General features: G+C 39.6%; 2 protein-coding genes across 4 annotated transcripts in view; both read right to left on the reverse strand.

The window, feature by feature from the left end:
• Positions 1–20,640, reverse strand: part of LOC103543941 (gasdermin-C-like) — an 88,186-nt gene that overhangs the window by 6,923 nt on the left and 60,623 nt on the right. The gene's annotated exons all lie outside the window — the stretch shown is intronic.
• Positions 129–17,704, reverse strand: LOC103543411 (gasdermin-C-like). Its single transcript, XM_070630977.1, has 5 exons — positions 17,566–17,704; positions 12,674–12,891; positions 11,797–11,980; positions 9,592–9,760; positions 129–283 (listed from the first exon to the last, which is right to left on the reverse strand). The coding sequence occupies exons 2-5, from the start codon at positions 12,885–12,887 to the stop codon at positions 167–169; spliced, it is 684 nt and encodes a 227-aa protein (XP_070487078.1). The 5' UTR covers positions 12,888–12,891; positions 17,566–17,704; the 3' UTR covers positions 129–166.

Consider the following 20,640-nt stretch of genomic DNA (forward strand, 5'->3'; position numbering starts at 1 on the left):
GCGGGTGCTGAGCTGTGTGTGTGCCCAGGGTGCCTGAGAAATGATGCTCTTCCCCTCCCTCAACAGGTGGAAAAGCCAAGGTTGCCTGCTGATGGTCTTTCTCCCTCTCGTTTGTCTTCTCAGGAGAAGCAGAACCCCTCTCCCCATCTCCTCCTTCACCCTCTGCTTACCCCAGCCATTCTTCGCTGAAAACCAGCTGTTTCCTCTTATAGGCCATCACCATGCCCTTCTGCAGAGTCAGCTCCTTCTCTCTCACTTTGAGATGCTCTCCCGCTCCTTCACCCTGGGGAGAGAAACCAGGTAACATGGTCATGTATGCATGTGATTTTAAAACTCAGATAGAACTAGAAAGCTCATGAGGAAAGGACCCAGCTGTCCTCTGATCTCACCCCTCTACTCCTAATTTCCAGCTACTTCTCTTCTCTCTTTTTTTTGTCTAGTATTTACCCTCACATTTCTCAGTTTCAGATTTATTGCAATGATTTGACTTTTTTTTTTACCAGATTTAAGTATATCCATGTACTTTATCCTGTTGATGATGAGGATTTCATTTTCCTAATCTTCCTCTCACTCCTCATTTCTCCTTCCCCCATCTTCCTAAAATGTTCATATCCAGCGTCTGTCGAAGTTAATATTCACTGTTTACTGTTGGGGAGACTGCTTTCCCTCACTCCAGATCTTTCCTTTATCACTTAATTAATGTGATGATCATGTGCCCTCTCTGCCTCTTACTCATTATCTCTAGGGACATATAGGATACATTTCTTAAGACCTTGTATATCTGAAGATGTCTTTATTTTATTCTTAACTTTATGGACATTTGACTGGACATAGAATTCAAGGCTGGAATTCCTTGTAATGTGCCTATTTTTTCCTTTTTAGAAATATTCATGATTTTCTTTTTGAGGCAAGTACCCTGGAGTTTCACACCTAGGTTCCGTGGTATAGATCTTTGTTGACTCATTATACTATGCCTGCAGTTAGCGTTATCCTTTGGTCTCAGATCCTTTCTTGTATTATTCCTTCAAAGATGTCCCCCCACAGTACTGTGTCTCTGTTCTCTCTTTCTGGATCTCCTATTATTTAGAAGTTGGATCTCTCCATCCTCTAAATTGTTTTATTAATATTCTCTTCTCTTCTTACTTTTTTGGGGAAATTTTCTGACTTTTCTATTTTTAAAGTTTTTTGACTTCTAGTTCCTAGTCCAACATGTAAGGAGTTTGGAAGTCATCATTCCATCCTAACCACAAGTAAAAAGCTGAGCAAACTGAAAAACCAACAGCTCTTCTTAGATCTGTCAGAGAAGTGAGGTCACAGAGCAAACGAGTGCCCCAAGAATTGGAGAGACAGAAGGCAGATATAGAGAATCGAAATTTACAAGAGCGGAAACCTCCATGGGACCAGTGCTTGGGTAGGAAAACCTGAATTATAGTTGACAAATTGCTGGAGGCTCAGTGTCGACAAGTCTCGCACTTAGAGTCCAGTGGACCCAGTCATCACAGGGGCTTCAACTTTTGTGAGTTTTATCTCCAGGAGCTCTATCAGGTTCTCACAATGCATATCAAAGAAAAATCCCCTCATGCTTTAGGCACTGGGAAGGGAAAAGCAACCATTCTGAAATCTCTCAGAGCATTCTGTTCTCCTTAATATGGCCTGCCTCAAGAGAAACTGTTTTGCTAGAGCCTAACCTATTGGAGTTTTACGAGAGCCAAACCAACCTGATGGAAGAGAAACACCCAACTCCAGCCTCTTCTAGCCTTCCATGTGGGAAAAGGGAAATATCCAACTCTAGCTCCCTCTAGCCATCTGTCCTACCTAAGAGGGGGGAGGGCCTGGAGAGTACTGAGAAGCTCTTGTGAAGTTCACAGACCAAGCGCACAGGCTCACTAAAAACCTGAGACCCAATCACAGGACTACAGAATACTACCCTCCCCTTAGAGCTTACCATCACCTCACTAATGGCCCATTTACCAGAAGTCATTCTACCCAGTATATCGTGTCCAACTTTCAACAAAAAAGTACAAGGCATACTCAAAGGCAAAAAACCAACAGTTTTAAGAGTCAGAGCAAGCATGAGAATCAGACTCAGATATAACGTGGATGTTGGAATTATCAGACAGGGAATTTTAAACTACTGTGATTAATACGCTAAGGGATCTAATGGAAAACATAGACAAAATGCAAGAACAGACAGGTAATATAAGCAGAGAGATGAACATTCTAAGAATCAAAAAGAAACACTAGAGAAGTCAAAAACACTATAACAGAAATAGAGAGTGCCTTTGATTGGCTCATTAGGAGACTAACATAGCTGAGAAAAAAAATCTCTGCACTTGAAGAGATCTGAATAGAAACCTCAAAACCGAAAAGCAAACAGAAAAAAGACTTTAAAAATGGTACAGAATATCCAAGAACTGTGGGACAACTACAAAAGCTGTATTACATGTAATGGGAATATATGAAGGAGAATAAAGATAGAAAGGAACAGAAGAAATATTTGAAGCACAACGACTGAGAGTTTCCCCCAAATTAATGTCAGACACCAAACCATAGATCGAGGATGCTTAGAGAACTCCAAGCAAGGTAAATGCCAAAAAACTTAGACCTATGAATATCATATTCAAACTGCAGAAATTCAGTGATAAAGAAAAATGTTGAAAGAAGTCACAGGATAAAAACAGTTTACCAAGGAAATTTAAGAATTGTATCTGACTTCTCCTTAGAAATAATGGAAACAAGAAGAGAGCAGAGTGAAGTACATAGTACTGAGGGGGTAAAAACACACCAACTTAGAATTCTATACCCTCCAAAAGTGAAGGAGAAATAAAGACTCTCTTAGTCAAACAGAAATTGAGGGAATTTGTTGCCAGTAGACATGCCTTGCGAGACATGTTAACTCTTAAAACTCAACAATAAGAAAACAACCCAATTATAAAATGAGCAAAAGACCTGAACAGACACATCACCAAAGAAGATATATAGATGGCAAGAAGCATTTGAAAAGATGCTGCACATTGTATCTTATCAGGAAAATGCAAATAAAAACAACAATGAGATACCACTATACGCCTGTTAGAATGGCCAAAATCCAGAACACTGACAACACCAAATGCTGATGTGGATGTGGAGCAACAGGAACTCTCATTCATTGCAGGCGGGAATGCAAAATGGTACAGTCACTTTGCAAGACCGTTTGGTGGTTTCTTACAAAACTAAACATATTCTTACCATACAGTCAGCCAACATGCTCCCTGGTATTTACTCAAAGGAGGTGAAAACTTATGTCCACACAGAAATCATCACATTGGTGTTTACGAGCAGCTCTATAGGTGCCCAAACTTGGAAGCATCCAAAATGTCCTTCAGTAGATGAAGGGATAAATAAACCATGGTACATCCAGACAATAGAACGTCACTCAGCACTAAAAAGAAAAGAGCTATTAAGGCATGAAGAAATGTGGAGGAAACTTAAATGCATATGACTAAATGAAAGAAGTTAATCTGAAAGTCTAAATACTGTAGGGTTCCAATTATACGACATTCTGGAAAAGGCAAAATTATGGAGAAAAAAGAAAGATCAGTGGCTGCCAGCAGTTCGGAGGAGAGAGGATAAGTACTGGAAGACAGGATTTTTAGGGCAGTGAAGGTATTCTGTATGATATTATAATGGTGGATACCTATCATTATACATTTGCTAAAACCCAAAGAATGTATAACATCGAGATGAACCCTAATGATGCAGCAATGTAGTTTGATCAGATGTAGCAAATCCACAAAAGAAAATAAATTTTGTTACTTTTTTTTATACAGCATTATACCTTCATGGAAACAAAATATTATCAATTTGAGAGATGAAGTATTTCTTTCCTACCTGAGAGGTCTTTGTTTCTTCTGGTTTCCTAATTTCAGTGTAGGGTTTTTGTGTGTGTTTCCTCAAGTGCTTAGGATTTTACTTGTGTGTTTTTTACTGACAAGTGAAGCATTATTAAAGATGATAGAAGTGAGGTGTGCAAGGGCAGGGTTTATGGAGTGGGGGGTTTCACTTTGTGATGATCAGGAGGGATAAAGCTGTTTTTGGAGGATCCCTAACTGTACGGATATTGGGGTTTTTTCTTTTAGACTGGACAATTTTCCCAGGGATTTATCCCTCAATCTTGTGCCTGGGATATGCGTGTTGAGGCTAACAGGCGGTGGAGGCAGGAAGCCCAGAGCTGAATGGGGAAAGAGGGCTCACTTTCCCCACACGGAAAAAGGATTTTCACTTACTTTCCCTTTTCCAATATGATCCCTTACCCCTGCATTTCATTGTAACCAGTCTCTCCAAATCCAGAGCCCACATTATTTAAATTCCCAGAGAGTGTTCTACTGGGGCAGAGGGTAGTTTCCAGGCTATGCAGACGTGGGAAAGGGATCTGGAACTCTAAGTGTTCCTTACATAGGTTTTCAATCAATATTTTTACATGTAACCCTGCATATACCCTCTCTTCAGAGGTAGCTAGTGCCTCCAATTCCAGAGCTTTTCAGGGGTTTTGTCTAGACGTCCTTCCCTGATGCATTTGGGGCTCCATTATTCCTGCTTTCCAGGGTCTGTTACCATTTGCCTACTTTTTAGTAGAATTTTCTGAATTTTGACATCTCCTGTCTGCAGTTGTTTCCACTTTTTTTTTTTCGTCTTTATGAATTTGTACCCTGTTCAACAGGAACATGACAATAAGTTATTTGAGGATACAAGTAAGGTTCTACGTTTTGCTATAAAAGCAAGAGGGATTTCAGTTAGACCAAAAAAAGTTAAGCTATTTGAATTTATTTTAAGATTGGCCCTGAGCTAACATCTATTGCCAGTCTTCCTCTTTTTTGTTTCTCCCCAAAGCCCTAGTACATAGTTGCATATCTTAGTTGTAGGTCATTCTATTTCTTCTCCGTGGGATGCCACCACAGCATGGCTTGATGAGCGGTCTGTGCCAGGGATCCGAGCCAGCGAACCCCAGGCCACTGAAGCAGAGTGTACGAACTTAACCAATCCGCCATGGGGCCAGCCCCAAGCTATTTGAATTTTGTAAACATTTTTGTTATTATGAGGCTCTTCTATTTAATTTTTATTATGGAAAAAAACACACAACACAAAATTTACCATCCTAACCATGTGTAAGGGTACAGTACAATAGTGTTACCTTAGGCACATTGTTGTGAAAGAGATCTCTAGAAATTTTTCATTTTGCAAAATTGAAACTCTGGTATCTTTTAAGTGACAATGCCCTTTTCGTCCCTCTCCTCAGCCCCTGGCAACCATGATTCTACTTTCTAAGAGTTTGATTTCTTTACATGTCTCATATAATTGGAATCAGGATGCATTTGGTCTGTTTGTGAATGGGTTATTTAACTTAGCATAATGTCCTCAAGGTTCATCCATGTTGTAGCATATGACAGGATTTCCTTCTTTTTTGAGGTCAAATAGTACTCCATTGTATGTATATGCATTTTCTTTATCCATTCATCCTTTAATGGACATTTAATTTGCATCCACCACTTGGCTATGGTAAATAATGCTACAATGAACAAGTGTGCAAATCTCTCTTCAAGATCTTGTTTTCAATTCTTTTGGATATATGCCCAAAAGTGGGATTGCCAGATCATATAGTAATTCTATTTTTAACTTTTTGAGGAAACTGTATACTGTTTTCCACAGCAGCTGCACAATTTTACATTCCCACCAACAGTACACAAGAATTCCAACATCTCTGCATCCTCAACAACACTTGTTATTTTCTGTTTTCTTGATAGCAGCCTTCCAGACAGGTGTGAGGTGATAGCATGGGTTTGATTTGCATTTCCCAGATAATTGGTAATGTTGTACACCTTTTAATGTGCTTGTAGGCCATTTGTATATCTTCTTTAGAGAAACATCTGTTCAAGTCCTTTGCTCACTTTTCAATCAGGTCATTTTGGTGGTTGTTGTTGATTTGTAGTTGTTCTTCAAATATTATGGACATTAACCTCTTTTCAGATGTATGGCTCGCAAATATTTCCTCCCATTCCATAGGTTGCTTTTTCTCTCTGCTGATTGTTTCCCTTGCTGCACAGAGTATTTAAGTTTGACGTAGTCTCATTTGTCTATTTTTGCTTTTGTTGCCTGGGCTTTTGGTGTCATATGCAAGAAATCATTGCTGAACACAATGTCGTGAAGCTTTCCCCGTATGTTTTATTCTGGTGATTTTACAGTTACAGGTCTTACATTTAGCTATTTAATGCATTTTGAAATGATTTTTGAATATGGTGTAAGGTAAGGATCCAACTTCATTTTTTTTGTATATGGATACACAGTTTTCTCAAGACCATTTCTTGAGACTATTCTTTCCCCACTGTGTGGTCTCGGCATCCTGTCAAAGATCATTTGACCACATATGTGATTGTTTATTTCTGGGCTCTATCTTCCATTCCACTTGTCTATATGTCTGTCTTTATACAAATACCATACTGTTTTGACTACTGCAGCTTTGCATATGTTTTGAAGTGGGAGGCTGTCAGGTTTGTTTTTTTTCCTCAAGATTATTTTGGCTATTTGAGATTCCTTGAGCTTCTATATAAACTTTAAGATTTTTCTCCCAGGAATGGAAAAAAAAGCCATTGAGATTTCAACAGGGACTGCATTGAAAATGTAGATGGCTTTGAGTAGTATGGACATTTTAACAACATTAAATCTTTCAGTCTATGAACATTGGATGCCTTTCCATTTATTCTGTGTCTTCTTCAATTCTTTCAGCAATGTTTTCCAGTTTTCATTGTACAAGTCTTTCACCTCCTTAGTTAGGTTTATTCCTAAGTATATTTTTCTTAAGAACATAAATGGGATTGTTCTCAAATTCATTTTGGATTTTTCATTGTGAATGTATAGAAACAACTAATTTTGTATATTGGTTTTGTGTCCTGAAACTTTGCTAAATTTATTTACTAGTTCTAATCATTTTGTTTGTGTGTGTAATTTTTAGAGGATTCTACGTATAAGATTGCGTCATAGTGAGCAGAGATAATTTTGCTTCTTCCTTTTGAATTTGGATGCCTGTTATTTATTTTTCTTGCCTAACTGCTCCGGCTAGGGCTTCCAGTAATATGTTGAATAGAAATGGCAAGAATGGGCATCCTCGTCTTTTTCTTGGTATTAGAAAGATTTCAGGTTTTCACCATTGAATGTGATGTTAGCTGTGTGCTTTTCACATGTGGCCTTTGTTATGTTGAGATAATTTCCTTCTATTCCAAGTTTTTTTGGTGTTTTTTAATCATAATAGAGTATTGAATTTTGCCAAAGCCTTTTTGGATCAATTGAGATGATCATGTGGTTTTGTCCTCCATTCTGTTTATGTGATGCATTACATTCATTGATTTTCCTATTGTTGAACCATCTTTGCATTCTGGGAATAAATCCCATTTGGTTATGATGTATAATCCTTTTAATGTGCTGTTAAATAGATCTGCTGATATTCTTTGAGGATTTTTACATCCATATTTATCAGGGATATTGGTCTGCAGGTTTCTCTTTGTGTAAAATCTTTGTAGGGCTTTGGTACTGGGGTAACGCTGGCCCCATCAAGTGAGTTTGGAAGTATTTCTTCCTCTTCAATTTTTTGAAAGAGTTTGAGAAAGATTAGTGTTAATTCTTCTTTAAATGTTTAGTAGAATTCTCCAGTGGAGTCACCTAGTTGTGGGCTTTTATTTATTTGGAGGCTTTTAATTACTGACAATATCCTTACAAGTTATAGGTCTGTTTCTTTTTATTATTTCGTGATTCAAGCTTGGGAGGTTGTATGTTTCTATAAATTTATCCATTCCTTCTAGGTTATCCAATTGGTTGGTGTAAAATTGATCAGAGTATTCTCTAATGATCCTTTTTATTTCTAATGTCTCCTCTTTCATTTATTGTTTCTGATATTTGACTCTTCTCTGGTTTTTTTTTTTTTTTCTTAGTCTAAGGAATTGTCTATTTTGTTCATCTTTTCAAGAAAATAACTCAATTTTATTGATTTTTTTCCTACTGTTTTTCTATTCTCTATTGTGTTTACTTCTATGCTAATCATTATTATATGCTGCTTTCTGCTAACTTTGGATTTACTTTGTTCTTTTTCTACTTCCTTGAGGTGTAAAGTTACATTGTTGATTTGAGATCTTTCTTCTTTTCTAAAGTAGATATTTACTGCTATAAACTTCCTTCTTACAACTTCTTCTGCTGCATAACCTAAGTTTTAGTACACTGTGTATTCATTTTAATTTGTCTCAAGATATTTTCTGATTTTCCTTGTGATATCTTGTTCGACCCACTGAAGGTTCAATAGTGTGCTCTTTAATTTCTACATATTTGTGAATTGTCCAGTTTTCCTTTTGTTATTGGTGGCTACTTTCATTCTTTTGTGATCATAAAAGATATTTGGTATGACTTCAATCTTCTTAAATTTGGTAAGACTTCTATGGGCCTACCATGTGAACTATAGTGGAGGATGTTCAGTGTGCACTTGAGTAGAATGTGTGTTCTGCTCTGCTGATGGAGTGTTCTGTATGTGTCTGTTAGGTCTAATAGTCTATACAGTGTTGTTAAGTCCAATTGGTCCAATAGAGTTGTTCAAGTCCTCCATTTCCTGACTGATCTTTTGTCTGATTGACCAAAACAAAATTGATGCACCCATGAACCAGAGGTGATATGCAAACTGTTTAACAAGATCACAGTGCAGGAGCCAACATTTGGAACCATGCTAGCTGTAGACAGCTGGGAACGTGGCACACACAGCTGAGCCGTCACTCTACGTGAAATGACACAAGGTTTTCTCCTCTTGTTCTCACAAAACCCAGTTCACCAACACAAGCACATGGAAACCCGAAGCTGAATGTCACGATATCCTCCAACCTGTAAGAATGTTTTATTCAGTTCAAACTTGTTTGTCCCCCGAATGTGGAATCAAATAATGTGAGTGGAGCCTGGTCCTACTCAAGGACAAAAATCACCCACCTCTTTCTAAGTCTCTTAAGTGAGGTCAAATTACACAGTAAATACTTACTGTGCAAAAGTGCATTATAACACACGTAAAATATTTGATAAATGAATTTGCTTCACTTAACTTAAAGTATTATAGTTGGTTATTGTGAGAGAGTTATGTAAATCATATGTGCTCGAAGATATTTCAATAACACTCCTTAAGTCATTTCTGCTCAGCATATCACAGCATTTAGGGTACTGTAACTGCTGAGGTTATGTGTTAGCGATCCATTGCTTCTTCCAGCCATACACAAAACTAGACATGTATACAGTACAGCAGACACACCTTTGGATTCACCAGAATACATTACTTACCCAAAGTAAAATGTAATACCACAAAATTAAATCGATTTCCTATTTTGCCAATACTGAGTAATCCCATATATTAAAGCACTACAAATGAGGATGTTAGAATATAGTCTCAGGTTAGGAGTCAGGATTCATTGGCACAGGAGAAGTGGGAAATAATGACCCCACTCTTTCTGACATCTGGAAACAGATACTGATTAAGATCCAGACTCCCCTGGGAAGTGAGGCTGGGCTGATTATGCTCTTGGCGTCCCCATTCCATACCTTGAAAAAAGTATTCCAAGAGAGGGAAAATAGTCCGGAACTTTTCCCACTGCTGGTTTCCTGCAGCACAGGACTGTTGAGCAGTTCCACTGTCTCTGTCACCACATACAGGTCCACACCTGTTTCCCGGCACTGCTTCAGAAATGATGGCTCTGGGTCCAACACTTTCCTGGGGAGGAAAGGGAGGAAGAGGGTCAGAGTGGGAAGGGATGCCCTCCTGGGTTACTCTAGGTTACTCTTCTCCTCATAACCTGGAAGGGGTGCCAGCCTGTGAACTTTGACAGATGATCCCTCAATGGGTAGAAAGATAATGGCTTCTAGGTTAAGTTCCCTTGGGCAACAGAGTATCTCTGATATGCACGGTGGAGGGGTCCCCATTCTATGATGCGGGTATTGGTATGAGAGTGTGCACGCCATTTTGTGAAAGTCATCGGCATTTTCCAAAATTCTATCTGCCCTGGTAGGGGCTGATTTATAGTTTTCCAGCACTAGGCCCTCTCACCAGAAGAGGCTAGAAGTAGACAAGCCCACATGTTGTGAACAGTCCTCAGGAGATCCTACTGTTTAAGCCGGGGAACCCACATCCATCACTGTCCAGAAGCACAGTCAGGGTGGGATGTGGAGCAGACAAAGCAGGGAAGATTCTGGGTGATTCTTCATGACTTGCACAAGTGGGTCTTTATGGATTCACTGTCCTTGGTAGGTGGTTGGTAAGGCAGACTTGAAGATATAAATTTGGGTGGGGGATGTGAGAGGGTTGAAGGACTGAAGACAAATTTTGTGTCCATTTCAGACTGAGACTCAACTCTGATTCTACTCAAGGCCCCATGGGGATTGGTGTCCTAGATGACAGCCGTGTGGAACACTGAGAGACCCTTAAATTGCTTTTCAGTGGAGGAGGTCACTGAGCATCAGTGCTGGGTTTTCCCATTGCCCTTGGGGGGAAATTCAAGACCTTGTGTCATTCTAAGGTGTTATGCCATCTGACATCTACTTACCTCCAAGCCTGATTTCATATCACCTTCCTCAAGATTGGCTAAGCTTCCAGCTCACTGGACTGCCCCTAGTCTTGAAAAGATCCAGCTCTGTCCTGTCCCTGGGCCTTCAAACTCCTCCTCTGGACCCCTTTTCTCTTCCTCTTGCTTGCTTCCTCCATTCTTTAGGTCTGAGCTCAACTCTTTGCTACCCAGAAAGACCTAAATAGGCTCCCCTCCCTCCAGCCAGTCTCTTTCACCAACTCTTGTTGTTACCTTCAGGGTTTCCATCACAACCTGTAAGTGCCTTCAGCTGAAACACATTGAATGCCCTGCATCCCATTTATTAAAAGTATCTAATTGGCTTTCTTCTCATATTTAAAGCTTCGAGCTCAGGCTTACTTATTTCTCTTGGTGCGAGACAATAAAATGTATCCCTGAAATTGCAGCCTCCTTAACCACTGAGAGAAATTTCTATGACAAATTTTTTTTCTTTTCTTGCAGCTATAGAAATCCAAATACTCTTTTGCACCATAAACAGTCTTTGCAAATGTTAGTTCTAATGAGAGTTTTACAAGACACCAGGAATACAGAAATTGTGCAATGCCCTGTCCCAGTAACTTTTAGTCTCTAAACAGTCTGTGATTTTAACTACTTGCTTACTTTAATAACTCTTTGTATTGATAGAAATACTGTTTAAATGGACATCTCTGTTTGTAAAAGGCATAAAGACTTAAGAAGTTCTTTGTTAAGCCCTTAGAGGATTATTGAAGATCTTCTTTTCCCACATGCACGGAGTTAAATTAAATCCTAGGACACTGATGCATACTTTATTTAAACATAGAGTTTCAGAGTCTTTGTCTCACTTAAATTAATGCTTTGTTAATTTATTTTTTATAACTTATTTCCTCACTCATTGCACGTCCCCTACCCCAACAAATATAATCTGCTTTATGTCAGGGATTTTGGTCAGTCTTCTCATTACTCTATTCTCGGCACAAAATAGCACTGTAATGAGTAATTACCGTTTTAGTAAATATCTATTACATAACTAATAACTATAAGTTGAATGAATAAATGAATGAATAGCCAAGAAGAGCAGCATAATCTGAGATGTTGTTTTCTTCATTCTGAGCCTCCGCAACAAAACCTACTGGACACCTCTTTGCCTAAGAGGAGAGCACCTTTCGGGGCTCTGCTGACCCGTCCCCTTCCTCTCCCACAGCCTCACCTCTTTTGAAGTTCTGTCCAGGTTGGGAATGGGGTGGTAACAATCTGATACTGTAGGGTGTCATCATAGGACTCAGTAGCCTCCCCAGACACGTTCACTTCTACCCCAGAATTCACACTCACACCAGCCTTCAGCTTCAGCACTGCAGCATCACGGAGGAGGAATGGTCCTTCCTTAACAGGCTCTAGGGACAGAAAAGGTGGCCTTACATTTAGCCAAGAATTCACTTTGGAACAGCTGGAAACTTGAATGAAAACGGAATGACTGAGTTCTATTTTGCTCGAATGCTCATACTCATTTAAATCTCTCAGTGAAGAAGCTAACTAATCAATTAATATTTTAAGTGTAAATTACTGCTGAAGCCAATCCACCCAGGGGTTGCAGAGCAGGGATAACATCCTAACTCTAAGAAACGGTGACGTTGCTTGCGCACTGGTCCAGGAGATCCACGGCATCATCTCTGCAGGACAGGGTCTCCTGCAGCGGGCACAGCATCCAGCCCCAGAAAGGAGCAAACTAGGGCAGAAAATGTTGGTGATTTGGTTCCAGACAGACTGGGTTTAGATCCTTGATCTACCTCTTCCCGGATATGCAGCATGGAACAAAATATTTTATAAGATTCAATTTACTGTTATGTAAACTGGGGAAAATATTTGTCCCTCAAGAAGCCATTGTAAGCATTAAACAAACTAATGTATACCTGTGTGAATAATTAGCAAATTCTCAAAATCTTAGTTCCTCGGCCCTTGCCTTTGAGCAAGGCTCATACTGAGATCTCCCTGTGTGAGTGTCTCAGAATTTCTTGCGTGCTGCTCCACCTCTCCCTGAGTGCCCTTGTTTTTCACTCCTTGTCTCCTGTGCTCACGGCTGACAATACCTGGGACTGAAGAAATTGGTTCGAGAATGTCCATGAGGGAGACTTCCGTTGGATCTTCAGGTTGTTCCCAGAACTGTGAGCGAGGCTTCCTCTTCAGTAATAAAGAAAACTGATGTATTTTGGTGGCACTCAAGAAGCTTTCGACAGGCCTCAGATCTTTGTCTCCAATCTCTTTGGTGATATTCTTGCTAGTTCTCTCAAACATAGAGGGCATGTTGCTAGGAGCAGATACAAGGGGAGTACAAAGATCAGTTGGGTCTCACAGATGAGATTAAATGGGTTTTCATGTATCCTTCAGAGAGAGTTGACAGAGTATTGAATATTTCGTAGAAAGAAGTATATGTCATATATACATGATGAGGTAGGATGCATATGCAAATGATGCCCATGTTAGAAGCTGGAAGGGCCTAAGTCTTACTTAAACAATTACCTATTGGGATGACCTTTAGTGAACAGGGATGAGATACCTAGACTGGAAGTCCCTGCCAAGTCAGGGGGACCAGTAAGCACTTGGTTAATTTGTTGGAAGTGACAAAGAAGAAATTAATTCCCCTCCAAAAATGAACTATGTGCACTTTCCTATGCCATGGTAGTTGAGATCAAACTGGCCAAATTAAGATTTTTAATCACCCACTAGAGGACTGCTTTTTATATGTAGGTGAATTACCTATGTTCAGTATGTAAATTCCATGTCTTCCAAGATTTATACAATCTTGCTGTGACTGAACTAGAACAAGAGTGTAGCCTTCATGACAATGGACAGAAGATAATTAAATAAAAAATCCCAGAAGCCTACATTGTTGTGCTAAGTGAGCCATGATTCATTAGAAAATTATAAAGTGAATCACCTCTCATGTATCAGGAGCCTGCTATGGATAGTCATCCACCTGGGTGATGCTCTCATGCTGCCTTTAAACACTTTCAATTTCAGAGAATGAGGTCAGCAAGAAGGCAAAATAAGAATTTTCAGCCCTCATCTCTTCCGAGGAGCACTAATTTTGACAACCACCATGGACAAGAGTAACTTTGTGGGAGTCCAGAATCAAGGAGAGCAGTCCCAGCACCCTATTGGAGCAAATATCCAAGAATATGTGCACTGAAGAGGGTAAGAAGAACATTTCCTCTTTACCCACATCACCTTTCCTCCAAGACAGCACAATTCACTGTCAAGGGACACTGAATTGGGCCAAAGGACTCACCCTTTGCCCATGGTTTCTCCCATGGGGGAAAGTGAGAGCATAGTGAGCACCTAGCTTCCCCAGCAATGCAAGATGCTTCTCAAGAGGCCCACTTCTTTTTCCTCCCACCCAACACACTGAGGAGGATTGGCATGGCTGAATACTCTGAGGGTAGCTAGAGCTCAACAAAGGGTCACTGATTCTACTAGTTGCCTCATGGACTCCACCAATAAGCCTGCTCATGAACCCTGTAAGACACAACAACTGTGGAATCCCCAACTAGCCCCCAGCACTCCACATGCCCTTCCTCCCCCAGTGATGGTCCCCCACATTCAGCATGCACAAATCTCTGCAGATTGTACACAAGTACACGCAGCCTACTGGCTCAACTCCAATGTATATACCCTTAACACTACAGGGCACTTCCTGAGGCTCTCAGCCACTTGTCTGGATTTGTTTGAATTGAGAAAAGACATACAATCCTGAGACTTCTCCTGAAAGAGAGAACGAGAGGAGTGGAGTAGGTGCATCTAGAAAAAAGGTCTGAGAGACCTCCAGAATATCTAGCCAGGCTGAGTGGTAACAATCTTTCTAACCTGAAACCAGTCAGTAAAGACTTATGAGGTGACTCTTCTTCTAATGTGACGAAGCAACCCAAGACTTCAAGGAGCATGAAAAATCAAGGAAAAATGACACCAACAAGGAAATACAATAATTTTCCAGTAACCAACCCCAGAGAAATGGAGATCAATGAATTTCCTGACAAATAATTCTAAATCATTATCTTAAGAAGCTCAATGAGCTACAAGAGAACAAGATAGACAACTCAATGAAATTAGGAAAACAATAAATAAACAAAACTATAAGTTCAACAAAGAGATATAAATCATAAAAAAGAACCAAACAGAAATTCTGGAGCTGAAAAGTACAACAAATGAAATGAAAAATGCAATAGACAGCTTCAATAGCAGACTTAGGAAAACAGAAGAAAGAATCTGTGAACTCAAAGAGAGGTCATTTAAAATTATCCAGTCAGAGGAATAAAAAGAAATAAATGAAAAAGAGTGAAGAATGTCTACCACGTTTATGGGACATCATAAGGAGAACCAAATAAGCATTATGGGAGGCCCAAAAGGAGAAGAGAGATAGGAGCAAAAAGCTTATTTAAAGAAATAGTGGCTGAAAACTTCCAAAATCTGGGGAGAGATATGGACCTCTAGATCCCTGAAGCACAAGGGTCTCCAAACCAGATCAATGCAAAGAAGATTACACCAAGACACATTATAGGCAAATTTTAAAAATTCAAAGACAGAGAGTTTTGAAAGTATAAGAGAAAAGTGATTCATTACATACCAGGAACCCCAATAAGGTTATCAGTGAATTTCTCAGCAGAAACCCTGCACCTCAGGAGAGAGTAGAATGATATATTCAAAGTGCTGAAAGAAAAAACTGCCAGCCAAAAATACTGTAGCTGGTAAAGTTCTCCTTCAGAAATGAAAGATAAATAAAGACCTTCCCAGACAAACAAAAGCTGAGGGAGTTGATCAGCACCAGACCTGCCTTAATAGAAATGCTAAAGGGAGTTCTTCAAGCTGAAATTAGTAACATGAAAATGTGAAAAAATAAACTCACTCATAAAACTAAGTATATTTTCAAATTCAGAATACTCTAATAGTGTAATGGAGATGTGTAAATCACTTTTAAGTCTAGTATATGGAAGGAAATAATAAAGATTAGAGCACAAATAAATGAAATACAGACTAGAAAAACAACAGAAAAGATGAATGAAATTAAAATAAAATAGCCTTTTTTTTTTTAAAGGTTAGGTTGGCAAAGGGGTTGAAATTAATATTCCAGAGTTTTCAGAGTGTATTTGTCTCTTCAGCTTATTATAGGGGGCTGATGAATTCTCAGAAGTAGTCTGGTAGTCAAGCAGTAGAACATAAGTGATGGATAAATTAAAGAGATATTTTCTTACATGCTTCCCTCCTAACAAACCTATGATAGCTACCTAAGGCCAAATTTTTCAATGTTCTGCTAATTTCTGTGCTAGTAAAACTTTCAGAGGCTCAGGGGGAAAAATCCTAAACAAAATATTGGCAAACTCAACCCATAAAATTCTTTTAAAAATTGTGATCAGATTGTGTTTATTCCAATAAAGGCAAGAATAATTTACCTCAAAATATCTATTACTATAACTCGCAAATTTACCTATTAATGGGAAAACTATGTGATCATTGCATAAAACGTAAGAAAATCATTTGATAAAGTTCAGCACTCATTTATGACTTTTTTAATTTAGCAAGTTAGGAGTTTAGGGAATTTTTCCCTTACTTTGTTAATGGCATGCATCGAAACTCTACAGCAAATGTTAGATTAATGATGCAACACTAGCAATATTCCCTTAAAGACAGAAATAATAAAATGCTGTCCATTCCCACCACTGCCATTCAACAATTTTCTTCTTCGCTTTCATCTTTTTTGGTTTTTTTAAATTTTTTTTGAGTTTTTTTTCTCCTAGTTTTATTGAGATCAACAATTTTCTGGAGGTTCCATCCATCACAGTGATAGGAGGAGAATAAATGAAAAGTATAAGATTTGGAGGGAACATCAAAACAGTTATTATTTACAGATGATATATTTACCTACAAGACAAGAGAATCAACAGATACATTTTTAGGATAGTTAGAATTCAGTAAGCTTGTTAGAATGTAACTAAGGAAGGGAGTGAACTAAATAGATTTGTGACACAGAAAAACCCCCTCAGTCTGAAATGGAGCAACAGTAGATGAATGTACAACAATTAAGAGGCTGCTCTGGCAATGTTTCAGGTGAGAGAGAACAGTAGCTCACACTAGGATGATGAGTGAGGAGATGCTATATAATCAAAAGGTCTCAATGATGGCGTTTATGGGGGCATGAGGAAGAGGGAAGGAAAAGAAAGATTTCCTGGTTTCTGGCTTGGTAACTGGACGGATGGTAGCTCCATTTTCTTGAGTAAGGGAACGCTGAAAGGAGATCCATTTGAAGAGGAAGAAAATGAACTCGTATTTGGATATGTTGATTTTGAGATCCAAGAGGAGATTAAAATAGATTGGCACTTAGAATAGAGAACTACCCTGGACATAAAAATGTTTGAGCTATCTGTGCATAGGTGGAAACTGAGACCTGAGTGTAGATGAAGTCATGAACTTGAATATGTAATAGCTGGGCAGGGAAAAGTGTTCATGGCATTTTACACACCAGATTGAATGAGATCAATCTGTTTAAACTGCTCTCTTCGGGGCCAACAGGACTAGTATTTCCTAACTATACAGAATTCAGTTTTTGAACATTCATTGAGTGGCTGAAAAGAGACAGAACTTTCAATACTTGATGTAAAAGCCCTGATGTGGCCATTTCAGTTCTGTCTAGAGTGGGCCACAGAAGACATCAGTGGACAACAAAGAATTACAAGAGCGAAAGAAGATCCTCTAAGACTGAGCTGGATAAGGATGTAACAAAGATACCTCCCTCAGCCTTACATGATTCTGTGTTGTTATCGAGAGTTCTCCTTTATTAAGGAGAAATTCAGGAAGAAGTGCCACCTTCTTTTTGGGGCAAATTATGCAAAACACAAAACCATCTATTCATTCCACAACCCCATCCTGAACATTTCTATCTCTGATCAGAGTATCTTCTCTTATTCATCCTCGATCCCCAATTAGCACTTACCAGTTTGTATATTGTTTTGTCTTGCAGAGAAAGATTCCAATTGAGTAGGGCCCTTCCAGTCTTCAGACCTCCTGATACCAAGCAAAGTTTCCCAGACAAACTCCAGAGAACAGATAAATGTGACTCTGCTCACAGAGTTTTCCTTCCACCAATAGATCCCTAACTCAATTTTCAATACAATATCCTGGAAAAACAAGCATATGATCAGCCCTCTTCTCCTCCAGGAGACCAAGGTGACAGCTGAGTTCTGGATCACAGAATCTTAGCTCTCAAGTCCTTCCCCTCCAAAGTTTATGGACCAGAATCAGGCAACATTTGATTATATATACATACGCTAGGCGTTCCCGGAGCAGAGTAAAGAGAGATCTTTGGGAGCAATACTCTTTTCCTGACTCAAAGAGAACTGGTTGAACCAGTCTTTGATTTATGGATTTCCAGTTATGTGGCTGGAACAACTTGTCTGGCTCATGTTCCATCTTAAATGCTGTGTATGTGTAATGTAACTGAGGATCAGCAAGAAAGATAGAAGTAAGATTCAGGATAAAGGACAGGTACAGTGCCAGGGGCTGGGGAGAGCCCCTGAAGCGCCTAGATGTGGAGATCTGCACCACAGGAACTAACCTTTGTAACACCCCGTTGTGTCAAGTGCTATGCATGTGTTATATAATCCAATCTTACAATAATCTTTATCTTAAAGATAAATAAAAAGGAGATTTTCAAAGAGGACAAAAACAACTTGCCCCAAACCCATTCTCCTTCCAGTTACTCCCTGTAGAATAATAGGATTAAATAAAATCCTTATAGCAGATGAAAACTGTATGAACAGGAAGGCCACAGCTGCAAGTATTTGTAATATCCTGGGACTGACACTCAAAAATACAACATTCCTTTCGGTTGACAGTATTTCACAATGGATTTATTTCATTTTTTTCTTCTTTGAACATTAATAAAAGTTCCATGCCTACCCTTCTCTACCTTGGGAATCTGCTATCCACTGCTTTCAGGACATAGGTCACAGTGTGCCTTCTCCATAAGACCACCAGAGCAAAAGATTTACGAAAATTGAGTTTTACTTTCTATAATTTGCATTGTAAAAGCAATAGCCTTGAAATGTAAAATTTTAGTTACATACACCACTCTTCCACACACCAATATGCCAGGGGCCATGCCCTGCTGTTAGATAATCTAGAAGCCAGGGAAAACTTACCTGTTTTGGTAGAGTTGTGTGAGTCCAGTGAACCCTGAGGTTTGTTTTTTTTATTAGGCTTAGAGCTGATGAGATTTACAGCCAAGGTCATCATAATAAACAGCTGATAGTTTCACTTACACCTTTCCTTGCTCTCCATCCAGAAGCACCTTGCAGCATTCCAGAGGAAGGGCAAAAGGGGAAAATCTGGGACATCAAATGCCCAGCAGCAGTTAAGGATCCTTGACCCTCCTATGCTGCCTCTTGTTGGGGAAGCAGCAATCCTGGAAAGCATGAGAAAAAACTCCAAATTCCTGCTGAAAGAAATCCTGCTGGTGTGTAGGTAGCATTCATCTGTTTTGTCTCCACAGCTGCCATTGCTTCACTCCTGCCAAACCTCACAACAGGAGTCTTCAATTTTTGCACATATAGTAGGGAAGCTCGTCATCCCATGCTGTAGTGGCCAAGTTAGGAAGCAATTTCAATTTTAATCACAGGCCCTCCAGGACAGGTTCAACTGACCCCATCTCTTAACCACAGAATGATCAAGAATTGCTTTGAGAAAATTTGCAAAGTCACTTAGCCAGGTCATGCACAAAAGAAGAAATGTTGACTTGACCACAAAACCGAAGATCCCCCTTTCCATGGAACCCAAGGACCAGGCACGACCAGAACTTGGAAGTCAGACTCTTATCCAAGTGAGGGGTCCCTCCTTCAGGAAGATCTGGTGTTCAAATTCCTTCTCCACCTCATCGTAAATGTTTAGAACCTCGGCATAAATGCTTGAAGCCCACCAATCAAAACCAGTCCCACCATGTTCCATGTGCCGGCCTGTTCTCCTTATCGCTTAAAGTTTGCCCCAAATCCTGACTCAGGGAGACAGATCTGACGGCACATGCCCACTGTTCTTCCTGTAGGCCCATCTGATCTCTCAGAATAAAGTTGATCTCTTTTTCCAAGGTCTGATGCCGTACTTAATTGCCTTTGTGCGCATCAGGCAAGAGAACCTCAATTTTGTGCAGTAACAGATTTACTTAAGATTTCACAGGGAAATGTCCATGGCCATTGCACAGCTCACATTATTTTCTTGAAAATTGTCCATCATTTAACTTTTCAGGTTAGCTTTGGCCACAGGTTTTCAGGCAGATCTCTTCTCTGGGGCGCTCCTTCCCCCTTCATGACTCACTCCTGCTTCTCTGCCTGCCCCTTCCTCTTCCTCCTCTACCTGCAAGGTCTTACAAGTTTCAGCCATTTTGATCTTGATCTCTGCTCTCTCCCCCATTCTCTCTCCCCTTTCTTATGCAGAATAATTTAAGTTTCTGGAAGCTCTCCCCTCACTGAACCAGTCAGTCAACAAACAGTTACTGAGTACCAGCCACAGTTTCTAGGTTCCGGGTCTATACTGTCTGCACTTTGTCAGGATTCTAGTGCTGGGAGTATAGATGTTAGTAAGACAGAATCCTGACTCCAAAGACTGACACTTAGTGTGGGGAGACAGACAATACACATTTTTTAAAATGGACAAATAAAGAAAAAATGAAAAATAAACTTGTCCTTACAAGTACACTGAGAGCATATACAGTGACAAATGTACATATAATTTATCCTCTGGACTTTACATGCCAGCTCCCCTTTATTTTCTGTGACTCAAGGTTCCTCCATCTCACCTTCTTGCTTCCTCAATGTCTACCAGTCCTTAACTTCCCTTGCTCAACTGAATCCCTAACAAACAACCTGTTTCAGAATTATTTTTTTGATGTATACATAGCAATTTCCTGATTCTTTCTGAGTATCAGAGATTTAGGGAGCCATGGAAGCCACGTAGCCCAATCACTCTTTTTGTAGACATTGGCTCTCTCTTCAGTGTAGACCAGGATCTGATCACTCCT

Source organism: Equus przewalskii, chromosome 8 (assembly GCF_037783145.1).
Source record: "Equus przewalskii isolate Varuska chromosome 8, EquPr2, whole genome shotgun sequence".
Classification (NCBI taxonomy): Eukaryota; Metazoa; Chordata; class Mammalia; order Perissodactyla; family Equidae; genus Equus; species Equus przewalskii.